General features: G+C 40.9%; 1 protein-coding gene across 1 annotated transcript in view; it reads right to left on the bottom strand.

Moving 5' to 3' along the window:
* Positions 1-429: 429 nt before the first annotated feature.
* LOC137631715 (glutamyl aminopeptidase-like) overlaps positions 430-18,038 on the bottom strand; it is an 88,852-nt gene continuing 71,243 nt past the window's right edge. The window contains exons 11-18 of the mRNA XM_068363593.1: positions 16,178-16,305; positions 15,348-15,551; positions 14,547-14,620; positions 14,253-14,413; positions 13,419-13,533; positions 11,891-12,004; positions 10,773-10,881; positions 430-1,086 (exon numbers count right to left, since the gene is read on the bottom strand). Of these exons, the coding sequence (XP_068219694.1) occupies positions 934-1,086; positions 10,773-10,881; positions 11,891-12,004; positions 13,419-13,533; positions 14,253-14,413; positions 14,547-14,620; positions 15,348-15,551; positions 16,178-16,305 (1,058 nt within the window). The 3' untranslated portion in view covers positions 430-933. The remainder of the gene's footprint in view (positions 1,087-10,772; positions 10,882-11,890; positions 12,005-13,418; positions 13,534-14,252; positions 14,414-14,546; positions 14,621-15,347; positions 15,552-16,177; positions 16,306-18,038) is intronic.

The raw sequence follows: 18,038 nt of genomic DNA, 5'->3' as shown, positions 1-18,038 counted from the left end.
ATGGATAAATGACGTCGTGAGCAACGGAATTCGTTCAGATGAAGGAAAGATCTACTAATACTTGTTTTATGAGGTACAAATTTTGTATGCGTAAATTTATTTTTCATACTTGTATATACATAGTAAACATATATATATATATATATATACATATATGTATATATATATATATATATATAACATGTATATGTACATATATGTAAATATATATATATATATATATACATATATATATATATATATATAAACATGTAAACACATATATTGTATATGTATGTGTGTATATATATATATATATATATATTTTTATATATATGCATATATATATATAAATATATATATATATATATATATAAACAAACAATCATGAATACATATTATATATATATATATATATATACATATATATATATATATATATATGGGTATGTGTGAGTGTTCCTTTCACATTTTGTACTGAGTTCGTAATGGAATTCAATCTAGAAGCAAACCTTTCCTCTATTACACATCATGAATCATAAAAAATTTTCAACAGTGATAAACGTTCAGTATACAAGGTGAATGACTGCCTCTTTGAATGCGACATGAATGTGCCTATTTTGAAATAACTATCGTCATTTCATTCTGAAAGAACGTCTAAAAAATATTGGCCCAAAGAAAGACTTAATTTTGCAGATTGTAAAAGTCTTGTTTAGATTTGTCTTTTAAGTTTCACTACAACACAATTTTAAACGTTCTCAACTCAGTTTTAGTACTCCAATAAATATCTTATTTCCGCACCATAAATTCAAAGTCACCAAGAATTCGTTTATATCTTTAAAAAATACATGTCTCTAATGACTTCATGTACTGTTCTTTTATTATAGCCTCTTATTTTTCATAGTTTATACCCTCCCTCATCCTTTTTCAAAGGAAAGAATTTCTCTTGTAACTTTAAAGTTTTCCAGCATTTTTCATGAACCAGGTGTGGAGTGTGTCCTCGTATTTCTCTATCCAGGCGATGTTCTTCTGGATCTCTTCGATGGCCTGTTGTCTGGCGCGCACTCCCGATCCTGCCTCGGGATATTTCTGGAAGAAGTCCATGAGCTGCAAGAAATAGAGATTGAGTTACTTCAACTGTAAGAAAATTAGACGTTTGTATTCTTACATGCAATACGTCGTCCCCTGTCCCTCAAGATATTAGGATAAAGGCTACTTTCCTGTTATTGCCCCACCACTAATTTCCGATATGACCCCAATACTATTTTTTAGGTAAGGTTAGGTTAGATTAGGTTTGAATGTTATCCACCTACAGATTAAATAATTAAAACTAACCTAACCTAAAATATAGTATTGGGGTTATATCGGAAATTAGCGGTGGGGTAATAACGGGAAAGTACCGGATAAAGTTATGACACTTTGCAAGAGAAGTTTACCAGGTATAGTTTTTAAACACTTTCTACTATAAGGGTTCTCTTCCTGAAAAAGGGAAGCATCTCACGTTGCTCTCAAATAATTTCTCCCTTTAATATTTCAATCTTCATCTAAGGTTAAGTTATGTTATCTAACATTAATTTACATTAAGTTAATCTAGCTGTGTCAAATTGACTATGTATGGGTGCTAGAATTACTAACTGCCGCGCTGACTGGAATCCCCCAAAACTGGCTGAATGATCTTCAATTAATTAGCGAATTACAAGAAAAATTAAAGGAAAAAATATTATAAAATACATCGGAAAGAAAGAAAAAAATATGTGAAGAGGGATAACTGAGAAATTCTCTAACCTGTTTTTAGAGAGAGAGAGAGAGAGAGAGAGAGAGAGAGAGAGAGAGAGAGAGAGAGAGAGAGAGAGAGAGAGAGAGAGAGAGAGAGAGAGAAATAAACGGATTTTGAGCGAAGCGAAAAATCTATTTTTGGGTGAGATAGCCATGGCGTCCTGATGGAAGGTTCCTTTTTGGTAGCTTCCTTGGGTATAAGACTACTAAGATATTCCCAGAGAATTTAACCACAGGTTATCACAGAATTCTAACTTCTGGAGCGAGTATCTCAAAGGTTTCCCTTTAAGACATCGTAATACAACAGGGGACGCGCATGTCTGAACGCGCCACATAGCTATCTTCACCCCGAACAGAGTTAATGCTTCGGTGTGTAAGGACTGAGAATAGCTGGGAGCCGTTCCACAGCTAATCTCACTCGTGGCTACTACTGATACTCGAGACGTAAACAAACGGACGCCATTGCTCTGATGACGTCACGCCCGTCTTCATCCTGAAGCCAGTTGCTGCCCATCACCATGATACAGTAGCACAGGGTGGGAACAAAACTGGACGAAGTAGTAGGGAGGGTCCATCAGGACGCCATGGCTATCTCACCCAAAAATAGATTTTTCGCTTCGCTCAAAATCCGTTTTTTGGGCTCAAGCCATGGCGTCCTGATGGAAGAGTACCAGAGAATCAATGTATCGTGGTAGATTTTCCCCCTAGTATTAAGTGCCTAGGCATTGACAAAACAGCAAAGTAATCTTAAATAAAGAACCATAGGGAAGAAGTATCCTGCCCCCCTTGGCAGTGAAGTTCCCATGGGCTATGCCGACGTCAAAGTGGTATTGAAGGGCTATTCATCCTGAGAGAAGAACTTGAAGAACTTAGAGATGAAGCTGAATGTTTGGTATTTGTATAGGAACATTCTGAAATTAGAACAGTGGTGGTTGGACACTGTGTATAGAGTTCATCTCTTGGGTATCAGAAGTAAGTATTCGTGTAGGAACCTTACTTAGTCAGGGTGAATATAATTTAGGATTAAACATCTTAAATTCTTCATAACCATAAGAAAGGAGGAATAAATAAAACTATGACAGGTATGTATTTCATAGTAAGTAGGAGCTGATAGAGACGCACAAGTAATAAAATAGAAATTTTATTTCACAAATGCAGAAATTGATTAATTTACAGCAAAAAGTAAAGTTCATTTACAGTAATAATAATGTACATAGAAATAAAGGCTTGCTCTTGAATCTGAAAAGGAATTTCAGGATTATTAGTAGGTACTCGTTCTCGAGGAACGCAAGTCTTTAATTAAAACACATCATGCTCAAGGCATGCGGCACTTGTGTGACACTATGACATTTCACCTGGGATAAGAACAGTTATAAAAGCACTAAGTGTTTTTCAACATCACTATGAATCGCTCGAGGGTCAACATAGGCACCCGAAGAGTTAGAGTCCCAAGTAACTCACTGTTCTACGCAGAGTTAGGTGCAGGTTTCATAACACTACCTGCGGCTACCACAAAATGTTTGACTTCGTGCACTTGTTTCGCATAATGTTTAAAGAAAACTCGCGAGGACTTCCAGCCCGTGAAGTTTATAAGGCTTTCAAAGTCCATGCTCTGGAAGAAATTCAGAGATGAAGCCACTTTTCTAGGATCATGACCAGCGGGTGTACTGTTCGGATCCGCTCTGCGAATGAAGTAGGTGATTTTCGCTCTTAATTGTTTCAGTGACAGGTCGCTGCCCGATGTTTCTCCTTTGAAGAGTTGGCCTCCACCAAAGTTTGAAGTTCTGCGAAGATAGACCTTGAGGCTCTCTACTGGACATAGAGAGACATCCTCCTTCAGGGGGCATATTCTCCAAGGGCCCCATCTTTTGGTGGGTAATTCATTTTTAGCGAGAAACGTCGGATCAGGGGAGAGGGTCACTTCTCCTGAATCGGTAAACAGGATGTGTCCTTCTTCTCTTGATAATGCCACTATTTCGCTGACTCGAGCTCCCGAAGCGAGAGCAAATAAAAATATAACTTTCTGAGTCAGATCCTTGAGGGGGCATGAATCATTGTCCAAGTTGGAGGCGAAATGGAGTACCTTGTCTAGTGACCAGGAGATCGGTTTCGGTGGGGGTGCTGGACGTAGGCGAGCACATGCTTTTGGTAGTTTGTTGAAGATGTCGTTGGACAGATCAATTTGGAAAGCATATAGAATTGGTCTAGTCAAGGCCGATTTGCAGGTTGATATCGTATTGGCTGCTAATCCTTGTCCATGAAGGTGAATAAAGAAGGACATACAGAAATCAATCGTGATTTCTTTAGGATTTTTTGTCTTGACAAAGGAGACCCATTTCCTCCAGGATGATTCATATTGCCGTCTCGTGGATTCGGTCTTGTATTCCTCTAGGAAGTCTAGACTTTTCTTCGAGATCCCAAACCTCTTCTTTGCGGCAAGGGAGAGAAAATCATGAGATGAAGGTCCTTGATTTTCGATGATGAAGCGAAGACAGTCGACTTCTGTACTTGTTGAGAGAGAACTGGGCCCGGGAGAGGGATCAGCTTGGGCTGCAGCTCCAGGACCAGGGGGGTACCAGTTGCTCCGGGGCCACTTGGGAGCCACTAGGGCCGCTGTCCCTTTGAAGGTTCTCAGTTTGGAGAGGACTTTCAACAGAAGGTTGGTGGGAGGGAACAGGTAGATCTTGGACCATCTGTTCCAGTCCAGTGACATAGCATCCACTGCTTCTGCTTTGGGGTCCTCGTACGGGGCTACGTACAGAGGAAGTTGATTGTTGTCGCTCGTTGCAAAGAGATCTATCTGAAGTTCTGGGACTTGGTGAGAGATGAAGGAGAACGATCTTGCGTCTAGAGACCATTCCGACTCTATCGGGTTTGTCCGAGATAGAGCATCCGCTGTCACGTTGCGGAATCCTTGTAGGTGAACTGCAGACAGGTGCCACTTCTTCTTTTCTGCCAGATGGAAGATTGGGAGAAGCACCTGATTTATCTGGGGCGATCTTGAGCCTTGGCGATTGAGACAACGAACTACCACCGAGTTGTCTAGGGTTAGACGTATGTGGATCGAGGGTGGCGGGGATAACTTCTTCAGTGTTAGAAGGACCGCCATGGCCTCCAAGATGTTTATGTGGAACGTCTTGAATAGGGGAGACCAGGTACCTTGAACCTGTTTCTGGTGGGAGTGACCTCCCCAACCTTCCAGTGAGGCATCCGTGTGGATGTTGAGTGATGGAGGAGGGTGTTGGAGAGGAATGGACCTTTTCAGGGCCTTTTCTTCCGACCACGGCTTTAGGAGGCGTCGCAGTCTGTTTGGAAGCCGTCTCTTGAGGTCTCTTTGAGCGATGGATGCCGAGCGTCTCCAGACTCCCGCGGCATCCTTTAGCTGTGCACGAAGCACTGGGTTTGTCACTGAGGCGAATTGTAGAGAGCCTAGAACTCGTTCCTGCTGTCGTCTTGAAATGCGTTTGGATTTCAGTAGTCGCTTGACAGACCCTGCTATTTCCTTCCTTTTCTTCTGGGGGATGGAAAGGCGGTGTGACTGAAGATTCCAGTGGATTCCTAACCACTGAAACTTCTGAGCTGGAGAGAGGCGAGATTTTTTCTCGTTGATCTTGAATCCCAGGTGTTCTAGGTACTGGGTAACTTCGTTGCAAGAATTTGCACACTCTTCGGGCGATGGAGCCCAGACTAGCCAGTCGTCGAGGTAGGCCATCACCTGGACGTTTCTTAGGCGGAGTTGTTGTACTATGGCATCCGCCAGTTTTGTGAAGATCCGAGGGGCCACGTTGAGGCCGAAGGGCATGGCCCGGAAGGCGTAGCTTTTCCTTTGGAGTCGAAATCCTAGGTAGGAGGAAGCGTGATGGTTCATTGGAACGTGCTAGTAGGCATCCGCCAGGTCTATAGAGACCGTGTAGGAACCTTGAGGCAGAAGGGTCCTTATTTGTCGAACCGTCAGCATCTTGAATTTGTTGTTCGCTATGAACTTGTTGAGGGGGGATAAGTCCAGAATGACTCTGAGTTTGTCTGAGTCCTTCTTGGGGACACAAAACAGTCTCCCTTGGAACCTGGTGGACTTTACCTTCCTTATCACCTTCTTGTTCAAGAGGTCTAGAACATATTCTTCCAGAAGGGGGGTTGATTGTTGGAAGAATTGCTGGAAGATTGGGGGTGGTTGAGTCTAACTCCAGCCTAGACCCTTCTTGACGATGCTGTGCGCCCAGGGATCGAAGGTCCAACGATCCTGGAATTGGCGGAGTCTTCCTCCCACCGGAAGCACTTCATTGCTTCTGGTGTCCCGAGGACTTGCTGCCTCGGCCGCTAGCTCCCTTTCCTCCTCTACCTCTGGAGGGACGGCGAGATGCGTCTTTGCTTGCACCCCTGAATGAGCCTCTACCTTTGGCACGAAAGGTAGTTGATTGTTGCTCAAAGGCAGGGGTGAAGACCGGTGACTGTGACAACACCGGTTGGGGGACCAATTGAAAGGTCTGTTGTGGTTGGGCAACCACTTGGGAGGTAGCGGGTCCCGGAAACTGACGTCTTTGCTGACGTTGCTGGGGTTTTGGCTTTTGGGATTTCCTCTTAGGCTGAGGTCCGTCGTCCTGAGAGGGTTTCCTTTTCCTGGACATGCCCCACTTGTGGAGAAGGTTCCTATTCTCCGTGGCGGCTCTGTCAGTGATTTCCTTCACAAGGTCAGAAGGAAAGAGGTGTTTTCCCCAGATGTTGGAGGAAATCAGCCTCCGGGGTTCGTGTTTCACGGTGGCACCGGCAAACACGAATTCACGACAGGCTCTTCGAGCCTTTATGAAGTGGTACAAGTCCTTCATTACAGTCAATAAGTGGGATTTGGAGAGTACCATGTAGTGGTCTGGTACTCTAGTGTCACAGGCCATAACTTCAAGTTGGACTTGATGAGATAGGGATGCCGCAAGCCTCTCCTTCGTGTCTTGTTCCCGGCGAAGGAGGTGATCGTTGAGCTTAGGGAGGTCTTCATTAAACTGACATCCGGCGACGTCAGGATCGAGCCTTCCCACGACGAAAGTATGTTGAACATCTTTCCAGTGTCGAGCGTCAGGGGGGGTCACTATGGAGAAGGGTCTGCACTCCTCCAATGCAGGGCAGGGTTTCCCTTCATCCGCCGCTTTAAGGCATGCAGCTAAGGCCTTTTCCAGGAATGGAAGAACCGCAGTTTCTGGTGCAACGTAAGTAGGGTGCTTCTTGCTCAAGGCCGGAAGCTTAGAGCAGGTAAAGCCTCTACTCTTGAATGCGGAGGCTAGCATAGCCTGGGCCTTTGCGAGATCGAACACTATCTCTTCCTTAGGTTCGGTCTCTTCCTTCGAGGCAGGTTCGGAACGAAGCCGGACGTAACAGTCCGGGTAGGCCTCAAAGTTTGGGAAGAACTCCACATCTTCCAAAGGGACCGTGCCGATCTTATCACTGACAAAGATCCTGCCGGTCGCAATAACCATATGCTCTGCATACCTCCACGGGTTGGCATGAGAGCAAGCGGGAAGATCCTTGACCGAAATCTTCTTCGGTTCTCTGGATCCTATCATCGACCTGATGGACTCCTGGTTCTCCTTCAGCCTGTCGTCCATGACGGCTCTAATCAGTCGGATCAATTCTTGAGTGGAAGAAGAAGGATCCGGAGTCGAGGAGGTAGACGGAATAGACATTTCCGTCGGTGTAGGAGTAGGAGGGGGGATGGACGGGGGAGCGACCTCTTGCTCCGACTCGGCGTATTCCACCTTGTCTTCGTCATCTTCGGCTCCTTGAGCCATAAGCGTTTTCTCCGTGTCTTCCGAGACATCCGAAATCTGTTCGTCATCTTCGGAATCCAAACGGCACTCGTGCATGGACTGAGCCATGACTACATCAGGTTCCACCGTAATTTGGACAGTGGGGATCACGTCTTTGGGTACCACTGAGTCAGGGGAGGCCTTAGGGAACAACAGTGACCTCAGTTCTTCGGTGGCCAGGTACGGTCCGGTAGCATTTTTCTGGAAGCCACGCACCCACTTGCGCAGCTTTTCACGAGAAATGTCTCTAATCTCCGCTGAGGGAGGATTATGGAAGGCCTCAACTAGGTGAGCCTGACAGACCGTACAGTTCAGTGGATTCCAAAACTTCAAATCCCCTTTCTTGTCTGCACAAGGGGCGTGAGTCCTGCAAGCCGTATGCCCGTAAAACTGCGGGCGTTTCACAGCGCAGAAGGCGAAATCACACTTCATCTGCTCCTCCTGTGGAAGAAAGAGAAAATGAGTATGGGGGAGTCATAAGAATGGCTCTTAAACTAAGTTAATATTAATTATTAATTTTAACTTAATGAAAGGTGTGATGCATAGAGAATGAAATAGTAAAGGAGAACATGCTCCATGCATCTCGCCCGGCTGGTTACCATAAGCTTGGTCCCTGGATAATCCGAGTGACCGAAGGCACCGGATATAATTCCTTAGAGCTCCAAGTATTTTGGAATTCCGTGGAAAAATCCAAGGGCAAGATTGGGACCGAGATCATTCGGTTCCAAGTTAGGGGCTAGAAGGCCTCTTTTAAAGGTAACTGCTTCTGGCAACCAGCCGTGCTAAGATGCACATAGCATGCTGGAATTAGAAGAATGCAAAAGACAGCATGATCACTAACAGAACAGTACCAGGTACTGATCTTAATAGTAGATACAGTCTATCTGTTTGCGATATAGGGCTATCATTGTTCTATGATAGCTACAGGAAGGGGGTGCAAGTATTCTTGACGCCTCCGGGGCATCCGGCAAGCCGCCGGCATGCCGGAGCTCGCTCCAGCATAGATTCTGGCATTAGGACAGACAATGTTCAAAGTCAGTCAAATACCAGGATGGCGGCCGCCGGCACAACGGCGGCACGCCGGCACAACGGCGGCACGCCGGCAGGGAGCGGCGGCTCCGGCAGTCGGAGGATGCCGGATTGGTGACTGGGATAAGGATGGTTAAAGCTGTACCGGGTTGCCGGTAGTATATGCCGGCACTCCGGCGGGCCGACCGGCGAGCGGACGACAAGCTAGGAGGAGGAGAGCCGCCGGTAGTAGCCGGCGGCAGCCGGCAGTCCCTCGGTACACGGGGGCTGGCGGCAAGGTTAGGGAGAGTCACCAAAGTAGGAGGCAGGTACTGCCGACAGTAGAGGCGGCAAGAGACCGGCACCCGGATAGGGAGAGAGACAGGGGGGAGGAGGGAAGGGATGTAGGAAGTACCATCAGGACTCCAGACATCCCCCCCCCCTTCCCTGAGAGGGTGTACCCATGATAGAGGCAGGCTCTAACATCCAGGAGCAGGGGTCACTAAGGACCGGGAGCAAGGTAGCCCAAGGGAGGGCTAGGGAACACCCAAGGGGGGGGGAGACTCCCATATGCAGAGCTATTCTAGCAACTAACCTTATAGGACACTATGAAGGTATATGTACCAGAGCGGACTGCACATGGAAGCTCGGGTAGCCCTACTATTCCACCCTAAGGAGGAGTTGTAGGACAGGGGACAGATGGGTATAAACTAACCTAAGCATAGGCTAGGCTATACAAGAGAAAGGTGGGGAGGGAGAAGAGAGAAGTCTTCCAGGGAAGGGTTTCTGTACCAGAGCGGCCACTAGGGAAAGGGAGGACACTCCCTAACCTAAGATCAGGCCGATCAGCTAAAACGGTGCAAGAGTACAGTTTCAGCATGGAACAGAGAAACCTTCCTACCCCAACCTAGAGCAGGGCTAAAAGTCCTGAACTAGGAAAGGAAGAAGACATATCGCTATCGCAGGAAAGTCATAGACTATCCTAGCCATAGAGGTAGGGCTAGCCTAACCTCACTCTCGGACGCAACCCTAAAGGGGGTTCATTCCTTTAGGGAGGACAGAGAGGCGATATATACTCTATTAGACAATTGATCCCTTTACTCAGAAAAGGAATCAAGGCTAAATAGAGGGAATGCCAAGGCAGGGGATGAAGGAAGCATATAGGGGTCCTATCATTAGGTTAGGCTAGAAAGAGTCACTGACTAGCCAATCCCCTATATGGTCCCTGAAGGCGAAAACATTTGCATCACTGTCAAAAGTATTGTAAAATAATGCCACTATCTTCATAACTTAGCCTAGGATCACTAATAAATCATGCATGAACACTTGTATGTAGGCTCCTGGCCTGGGGGCTATAGAAGCCGACTGGTATGAGGTCAATCGATGACCGATAAAAAGCGTCTAAACACGATATAAAAGTTCCTAGCTATGAAGACTAAATAAACTAATGTAATCGATTAGTAAATCAGGCCGGAAGCGTTGTTGTGGCTAACTAAATAAGACATGCATAACAACAACGACGCCATAAAATGGCGGGTCCGGTAGAGGCACAGCTCTGCCACAAAACAGCAATTATCTCGAAAAGTAATATTTACTTTACGGCCAGAGCTTAATTAAACAATACTGGAACCTTGTACTCAACTTTCCAGAAGAAGGCGAGGCTGAAGGTAACGACATAACGAAGATGCAAAACGATAAAGTTAACACAGGGAAAATCCGTCTAAGTAGGGCAGCTACTAAACAAAGGATGAAGACGGGCGTGACGTCATCAGAGCAATGGCGTCCGTTTGTTTACGTCTCGAGTATCAGTAGTAGCCACGAGTGAGATTAGCTGTGGAACGGCTCCCAGCTATTCTCAGTCCTTACACACCGAAGCATTAACTCTGTTCGGGGTGAAGATAGCTATGTGGCGCGTTCAGACATGCGCGTCCCCTGTTGTATTACGATGTCTTAAAGGGAAACCTTTGAGATACTCGCTCCAGAAGTTAGAATTCTGTGATAACCTGTGGTTAAATTCTCTGGGAATATCTTAGTAGTCTTATACCCAAGGAAGCTACCAAAAAGGAACCTTCCATCAGGACGCCATGGCTTGAGCCCAAAAATAAGCTGTGTATTCGTGTGGCAAATGAGAATATAAAAAGGCTGTGTATTCAGGTGGCAAATGAGAATAATAAACCTGTGTATTATCAAGCTAAAAAAAGTAAAACCACTTACGTCTTCTAACTCATACTGCGATGTAAATCTCGTCGAAACATACTTGACCATACGTCCCACGTATCGGTTATTTAAAGTAAACCTGTCAACTAAGTACTGCCAATTCGCCCTGTGAAGGAGAAAACAAGTAACAGACAATTAGACTCATGTGTATATTTTGCGGAAAGTTTCAGTCTTTTAATTCACTCTTTGTTCATCTATTAAAAAGCCTACCTCACCCCTCATTGAATGCCTTCATGCCTTCATTGTTATGTAAGTCGAAGCTTTACCATCTATAAGCACCTAAAGAGCTGAACTTCCATCAAATCAGCCCCGGGATGATCAAATAATTCAAACCGATAAATTTGCTTCTAAAACGGAAAGTGATAAAATCTTATTTTGTCTTTGTATATTCGAAATCTTAATGGAGGGTTATGCTTGTAATTATACTTTACTATCCCTCAACAGAAATACTTGGCCTAACTTAAAGAGTTCCTCTTTTATTTCTACACCAAAGTATTTTTGTGATACGCTGATATAATTTCAAGCGTAGCATATTTTGAGGGGAAACATACTCTGCGTATATGACTACTTCCAGTCTGTCATATTGCTGATTAATGATTTCAACTTCATCCGCTACCAACCAGCAGAATTCAGTTCCTGTCAACTATCTTCTGTCTTAAATGTATTAAAGAGTTGCATACGTGTAACAACTATATATCGCTGAAAAAGGATCGTTAAGGAAGGTCATGAGATAGTATAATAAGTAGACCAGTTTGTATGATGTAACTGGTAATGTCAAAAATTTGCTACCTACTTCTAGATCTGGTATAAATGAAACTTGATTTCAGTAACTTCCAGTTTCAAAACAGGGTAAATGGATTTTTTAGAAATAGGTTCATTTTTTTCTTATTTGCTCATAACCCAGCATTTCATATTATGTATTACTTTACTTTTACTTCAAGGGCTGCTTATTTGGTCGTGTACAGCGGGGAGAACCCTACTCTCTACAGAATAAAATATGCTTAAGGCTTGAGGCTTAAGGCTAGGCAAACGCTAAAGTAAAATAAAAGCTGACATCAACTTTCTACCACAGGAAATTAAATAACTTTACCATCACTCAACTTGACCAAACTCACTTCACAAAACTCCAGACGATGTGCGTACTCCAGGGATTAGATGCGATGTTATTGAGAACGGTCAGATAGTCTTGGCCACGCACTATGCTCTCGTTCTTCGCTAACATCATCCATCTGTGGGAAAGATGTGTATATCACAGATCACAGTATTAAGAGAAATATTGAAAGACAATATATTTTGAACAAAAGGAGGTTCATAAATTTTGAACTTCCATAACAGAAGAACCCTGAGAAAGGTTGATGCTTTGTCAACCGTTTCGAGAATGAATAAAGAAAAAGACAGACCAAATTAATCTTTGAGCAATGAAATAAATAAAAGGAAATAGGCTAACATAAGGCATTAATGACTAATTTGAAGCTAGATAAGTTTGAATTAAACTAAAAACCCAACATGTTAATAAGAGTGAGGTTGAATAAAACTATTGTCAAAAAGTAAATATCCGAAAAGAAGATTTTAAACATGTGCGTCAATTGTATATTAGAGGCCATTTATATTAAACTGGCCTAGTAGCAGCACTATATTTTGCTCAAGCATACAGCCCTTCAAATGGAGGTACCTAATTTCACTAAATCATGGAAACCTCATTGATACAATTATGATTCCAAGCATAGAGTAGATAGATTGATTATTCTTCTTACATCTATCTACTCTATTCTTGGAATCATCATTGATACAATTATGATTCCAAGAATAGAGTAGATAGATTGATTATTCTTCTTACATCTATCTACTCTATTCTTGGAATCATCATTGATACAATTATGATTCCAAGAATAGAGTAGATAGATTGATTATTCTTCTTACATCTATCTACTCTATTCTTGGAAACCTCATTGATACAATTATGATTCCAAGAATAGAGTAGATAGATGTAAGAAGAATAATAAAAGATTAGGTGAAATTAGCAGTAAATAATGTTGACGGGAAAGAAGGAATTTCAAGTTCTAAATCATTTTCAAAAGTATGAATACCAAAAGGATACTTGGATAAGCTCATTGAATTAAGAGTGACAAAATAATGAAAAGATTGGATGGTACGTATTTAACAATATCATGTTACAATAGATATGAAATTAGATGTGCTTATAAGGACAAACAAAAGATAAAGCTAAAATCGGTAAGCTTGGATAATATGGCCTAATGTCAGATTCTTTTTAGATTTTAGGAGCATTAACAACATTACCTAAACTCATGTTGAGCAAATGACAGAAACAAGCAAGGTAAAAACAAAAAATATTGTCTTGCGGAAACAATACTGAAGCTCTGAAAAAAAAAAAAAAAACTTGGAATCATGTGATTCAAATATTGAATTTTGAAGAATCTGGTAATATAAAAATTTAAACCAAAAGAACAACTCTTAAAACATGTAAACCAATATAAGAACTCTGAAAAAAATAAAAAATCAGCTAACAACTGGTGCCAGCTATTATGTAAGTTCTTGAAGATTTGCAAAGAAACATGAGGCAAAACATGTCGTGTAAATATTGGACTATTTCAAAATATCAATTCTTATGCATTTCATCGTTACCTTTCAACAATCCAGTCTTCGTTACTGCTCGACAGACCAACAGCCAGTTTCAGTTTCTCCTGAGCATTAACTTCTTTGGTATATCGATCCTTCATTGTCTCCCATTCTTCAAAACCTGAAAATTATTAACGTATCTTAGTGTTTTTTTTTTTTTTTTTTTTTTTGGTTTGAGACAGAATATTTGTTTATTGTTACCAAATCTTACTTTATAATTCAATTTCACATTTACTTTACAAGTTGCTCTAAATTAGACTTACTGCCATTTTTCTGGTTTTGCTGTAATGTACCATAATCGAATGAGCACAATGATAATGCAATATTTGCTTATTATTTAACATGCAGCAATCATTTAGCCAGTTGCTAGCATATTTACACATAAGTTTTGAATTCTAAAAATGAGATAAGCTAGTGTTTCTGTATATTAGCTCTTATGAGACTGGAATAAAGGGAGTACCTGCCGCAAATAAATTTCAAGTAATTGTTGAAATTATGTAAAAATATTAAAAAAGGCAATATAATTCCGTGAGTCACCCCGTGGTATTGACAACAAGGTTTTAAATATGGAATTGATCAGCTTTCTCTTTGGATCTTCATAGATGAATAAATGCAAAAATAATTGTAGTCAGGTCTGTAGTTTCCAATGAAGTCGTAAAGTTATATTGATATCAATTTTTTTTTTCCTTTGGTAACTTCGGTAATCATCTTAACAAGTTCACAACAACATCAACATTTACTATGAGAGAGAGAGAGAGAGAGAGAGAGAGAGAGAGAGAGCTGATTTGTTATTCCTTCCAAGTAAATTGAGTCATTCCCCATCCCATTTATGATACTTACCAGCCTTCTGAACACCGTACTTATACACAAGTGAGCGAGTGTTGGGGGAAATGAAGTATTCTGGATCTTTGATCCACTTGACGAGCCGCTCGTAGGCGCCTTCCAGGCAAGGTTCATACCCATTATTGCAAGCCAGCGCCATCAAGTCTAGACGGTTACGCCTGGAAAGAGATGGTGCATGGCTCCGTTCAAAACAGAAATAATCTCTGGATGCTGTAATTCAAGTATTTGGATTCGTTCTGGGAATGGATGTGGTGCAATAATTAATAATTAATCAACGAGGTTTCCTTATACCTTTCCAGGTGACTGCCTGTGTCGTTCCAGCCTAGTCTCTCGACGTGGTCCTTCACTAAATTAACGATATATTTCTGCAAAGAAGAATGACAATGACTAGAATTTAGCACTCGTGGTACTAAAACAATTCCAATAGTTTAGATGAGGAATTTCAAATATTCTAATTCTCTGAGAAATTTGGTAATATTTTCAAATCTGGAGGAATTTTGCTCTGTCATTCAAGGTTTGTATATTTAGACAAAATGATGATTTAGTTGGCTGGTAAATACCTGAAGAGGTATCGAGTGTTTGCTTAAGAAAAAAATGGATTTCCGATATGCCTTAGTCCTCTTTAATCAATCAAGGATATTTCTACAAAGGAGAGTACTTTATAAGAGGATGTTAATCTTCCTTATCATGAGGCATCTTCACATAATACCCTGTTCATAGATGTCTTCACAAATAGGAAATAGGCTTCGACGGCAGGGTTTCCAACTTTCCAATACGATTCTGTGATCTGAATTTGAATTTCATAGCACATTGAGGGCCAAACGTTTAGTATAACTAGAATTTAAGAGAGATATATGTACGGTTGGACACAGGAGTTCCAAACCCACCTCGTGCTGAAGAAGAGCACCCTGTCACACCAATACTGAGTGTAGAATTTCTGTGTAGCCCACCGACTACACTGCACTGCCTCAGAGTCTTGTGTACCGGGTATTCCTGTGTCCAATTGTACACATGAACAAAAGGGTGAAGTACAAAATTGAAGAGTAATTTTACTAAGTGATTTCGATATACAAAAGCAAAACTATTACTCACCCTAAAGTATGGGTAGGATTTAGTCTTCCTGAGGAGTCTCCCAGTCTTGCCCAGGTGGGAAACGACAGTCTTCCAAGGAATGTAGTGGGTCTCCTTCTTCATGTAAGCAACTAAGGACAGGACAGTCTGGTATGGCAACATATCTGCTCCTGCTAAATTAAAGGCGTCGTCCAACAAACTCGATCTGTCCGGCGGACTGAGGGCCTGTTTAAGAGATTTTTTTTTATTTTGAGAAACTGAGATTATGTAATGTAAAAAAAGTTATTTGGCGGTTTTTTAACTATAAATTTCAATACCTAACAATACCGACCTTATTCAATAATTTAAGTAGTAATTTTTTAATTCAACTCTACATCCAGCGTAATTAAGCTATGATATGTTCATTGATAGTTGTACTTGTTTTTATTAAAATTTATTATCTTTACTGCCAACCAGACTTATCTTCAGATTCTCGATTAAAAATGAAACCCAAAAATGCATAAATTCTTATTCATGCAGTGTTTTATATACAGTAGGCCATACATACATACATACATACATACATACACACACACATATATACATATATATATATATATATATATATATATATATATATATATATATAATATATGCAAAAGTTAGAAAAATGTGCTCTGCGCTCTAACCGGATGACTCTTTCCATACAAATTAGTTAAAATAGGGATTAAATGAATGAATAAATGGACGAAAAGATAGCTAGAGTTTACCCTAACATTCAGTGTATATCACGGTAATGTGATAGACTCGAAAAATTAGAATTTAGTCAATTCCAAGGTTAAGTAAAAAAAAAAAAAGAGAGAACACTTTACCTCATGATTGCTCATCAGCAAGTCAATGATCTCTTGCCACATGGATGGTTCGTAGTTCACTCTGTAGAACCCATACTGCCCGACATTGAATTTAATCCAGGATGCTTCCGCTGGTTTATCAATAGTCACTGGAAATAAATATTAATTAGAATTGTGTAATCATTATCATCATCTACACCTACGCCTATTAACGCAAAGGGCCTCGGTTAGATTTCACCAATCGTCTCTATCTTGAGCTTTTAAATCAATACTTTTCCATCCATCATTTCCTACTTCACGCTTCATAATCCTCAGCCATTCAGGCCTTGTGGAGTCCAGTTGAAAGTTTGGTGAACTAAATGGAGATTATTATTATTGTTATTATTACTATTATTATTATTATTAATATCTTTTGGGGCGAGCGAAGAGCGTCTACCCCTCGCCATGATATATTCACATATGGCATTCGAATAATCTCTCTCATAGTTTCATTTCTAATCCTGTTCTGCTATCCAACTGCCAATATTCTTCTGAGGGGTTTGTTCTAAAATCTACAAAATCTATTGGATATTGAATTATTGTCATAACACGACTCATATTCATATAGCAAGATCGATCTCACTAACTGATATATAGCCTGATTTTTATATGTAATTGCTGGCGATTTGATTTCCATATTTTACTTAACCTAGTCATTGTCTGATTTGCTTTTTTTAATCTTTCATTAAACTCCAATTCTAAAGACCCTGTATTAGAGGTTATAGTATCGTAACCAATTAGGGGTAACCGATTCGCGATTATTGCTAGTTGAACTAAATATTTGAATGATTCCACCTAATTAATCCTTTCTCCTTCTAATAATGTTTCATCTTCCATTACATATTCCGTTCTCATCATCTGTCTTTCTTCTATTTATCTTGAGCCCAACCTCATGTATATTTCATGCATTCTCGTAAGCAAGCTTTGCAAGTCCTGTTGTGTTTTGCTAATAAGGACAGCGTCATCAGCCTACTCAAGGCCAGCTAATTTCCTGTTACCAATTCAGTCTAGTCTTTCTCCACCATCCCCAACAGTGCTGTGTATTACAATATACAGAGTAGGGTAAACACCAATTGTGTAAACACACACACACACACATATATACACACACACATATATATATATATATATATATATATATATATATATATATATATATATATATATACTGTATATATATATATATATATACACATGTATATATACAGTATATATATATATATATATATATATATATATATATATATATATACTGTATATATATATATATATATATTCACAACAACAAATAAAGATTCATGTCTAAGGTTTGGTCAGATTTCATCGCCACACTCGTCCGTGTGTGTGTGTGTGTGTGTGTGTAATATGAACACAAATTTCTAATATATATGTAATTATGGTGACTAGGCTTTATAAAACTAGCATCGCCTAAACCAGGCACTAAAGACCGTTTATTGTCTTTGCCGGATGATTTATTCATTGATCAAAATTGCCCTGTATCATTTGGCATAAGAGTGGTGTCTTGTGCATATGTAACCTACAAGAGACGAGGTTTTTTTTAAAAAAAGTTTAACTATGGGGTTAAAATAAGTTTTGGATGACGAACAAGGATGATGATAACGAGACGAAAAGCAACACAATCGATCAGCGACAGTGACTTTGCCTGGAAGCAGAGATAGTTCGTTTAGCTGCCACCAGAGCGGCGTTCTTACATTGGCGCCCGCCTTGAGAGTACAGGGAATCAAGCATAGTATTGTTTTTCTCGAATAGTGACTAGTGATAATGGACGTTGTACAGCACACGGTTCTAAAATTACGAGTAGGAAATCATGAGAAAGAAAAGG

Source organism: Palaemon carinicauda, chromosome 40 (genome assembly GCF_036898095.1).
Source record: "Palaemon carinicauda isolate YSFRI2023 chromosome 40, ASM3689809v2, whole genome shotgun sequence".
Lineage (NCBI taxonomy): Eukaryota > Metazoa > Arthropoda > Malacostraca > Decapoda > Palaemonidae > Palaemon > Palaemon carinicauda.
Note: the sequence above shows the minus strand (reverse complement) of the source record. Positions and strands in the feature narration are given on the sequence as shown.